Source organism: Alnus glutinosa, chromosome 10, assembly GCF_958979055.1.
Source record: "Alnus glutinosa chromosome 10, dhAlnGlut1.1, whole genome shotgun sequence".
Taxonomy (NCBI): Eukaryota; Viridiplantae; Streptophyta; class Magnoliopsida; order Fagales; family Betulaceae; genus Alnus; species Alnus glutinosa.
The window spans coordinates 4,616,856-4,618,563 of record NC_084895.1 but is presented as its reverse complement, the minus strand read 5'-3'; the positions used below and the strand labels follow the sequence as shown (position 1 = coordinate 4,618,563).

The 1,708-nt window shown below is 37.5% G+C and overlaps 1 protein-coding gene across 1 annotated transcript; it reads left to right on the top strand.

The window, feature by feature from the left end:
• Positions 1-215: 215 nt before the first annotated feature.
• Positions 216-959, top strand: LOC133878919 (NAC domain-containing protein JA2-like). Its single transcript, XM_062317480.1, has one exon. It carries the CDS (start codon positions 216-218, stop codon positions 957-959), a length of 744 nt encoding a protein of 247 aa, XP_062173464.1.
• The last annotated feature ends 749 nt before the right edge of the window (positions 960-1,708 follow it).

The following is a 1,708-nucleotide window of genomic DNA, read 5'->3' as shown; positions in this document are numbered from 1 at the left end:
GCTTAAGGGCTTAAACGACGCAGCACGAAGGGCTTAAACGGTAGGCTTGCCTTTATTTAGTTGTTTTTATTTTTATTTTTTTATTTATTTAATTAGACAAGTCGGTCAGTGCAGGGCTAATAAATACATCTAGGGTTTAGACTTTGTTTCCAAGTAAAACCCTGATAGAAGTCCTTGTTGTTATCGATCAAGGAGAAAAGATAAGAGTGGAGTTAATGGCTGTGTTTCTACCGGCGGGGTTCCGCTTTTGTCCCAGCGATGAAGAGCTTGTACGAGACTACTTGTTGAAGAAGGCGATGGGTGAAGAGCTTCCCTGGGACGGCATCGGTGAGTGCGATCTATACGGTGAAAAGCCTCCCTGGGAAATCTGCGGCGATCAGGAGGGTGAGAAGGTTTACTTTTTCGCGAAACTGAGAAAAATAAGCAAAAGTCGAGTGGCACGAACTGCCGGATCTGGGGTTTGGCATGAGAACTCTTCTCATCATATATATGATGAGGAGGGTGATGTTATTGGGGCCAGGAAATTGTTTTGTTTCAAGGTAAAAGATGGCTCGACCATGAAGAGATCGGACTGGATAATGCACGAGTTTTCACTCGTTGGGGAGCATGAACCGAGTACCAGTTGGGTCCTCTGTACCCTTCAAAAGAAAGGCTCAGAATCAAGGATTGGGATCAAAAGGCACCGTGAGGATGGATACCAGCAAAGAAAGAGGGTTTGCTGTGAAATTGTTCAATCCGATGGGCCTCAAGCAAACTATGGAACGCCCGATGCTGATTTGGAAACCCATGAGACTGATTTGGAAACCCATATGGAGTTTTGTCTACCAGCTTGTGATAACCCTGATTCAGAGTTTGATTTAGAGAGCTTCATGAACATCCTGCCCCCGGAGGGTGGCGATCTGCCGCTGGGGGCATTAGAGGATTTTTGGGATGGTGACATAAGTACTTTATTTGCCTAGAGACTACAATAAAAATTGAGGCAAATTGTTCAGATCAAAACGAAGTGTTTTGGTTTTTTGTTTTGCTATTGGTCACTCAAGAGATAGGAAAAAATTGTAAATTTTTTATTTGTTTGTTATATTTTGTTGGAGCATAATATTCCAGTTCCATCATATTGTAAGTCTTGCAATTTTTTGCACCCGCAATAGAGATATTTGCATTTCATAAACAATTATCTTCAAGTCAAACTTATTACTTTTGTTTTTTATTTCTCTTTGATTAAGAAAGAAAGAAAACGTTGTTAGTTGTGTTGGATGCTAATTAATCCAATTAAAAATTCATTTCAACATTCTGATTCAGTCACAACAACGCTCAACCCCTTCAAAATCGTACTAATAAATCTAGGTACTGATTAATCTAGAGGGTAATGCTAAAAAATAATTAAATAATCAGCGTTGGTGTCTATTACTTCAAAATGATTTGAGGAGAATTTAGTGAGATTATATTACTCTAAATGAGGTGATTTGAGATGATCTCTCAAATGGAAAAATAAGCAACATATCAACAAAACCTATTTACGTCTGTCTTTCTTCGTCTTTTTCTTTCCTTTTTTTTTTTTTTTTTTTTTTTTTTTTTGAAATTCATTTTCATATAGAATGTAATCTATTTTCTCCTTTCATATGCAAGAATTAGCTAAAGACAACATAACTTATTAAACAAAATAAAAAAGACAAAATAAGACTTCATTTTTTTCCCTTGGTCTTTGAGT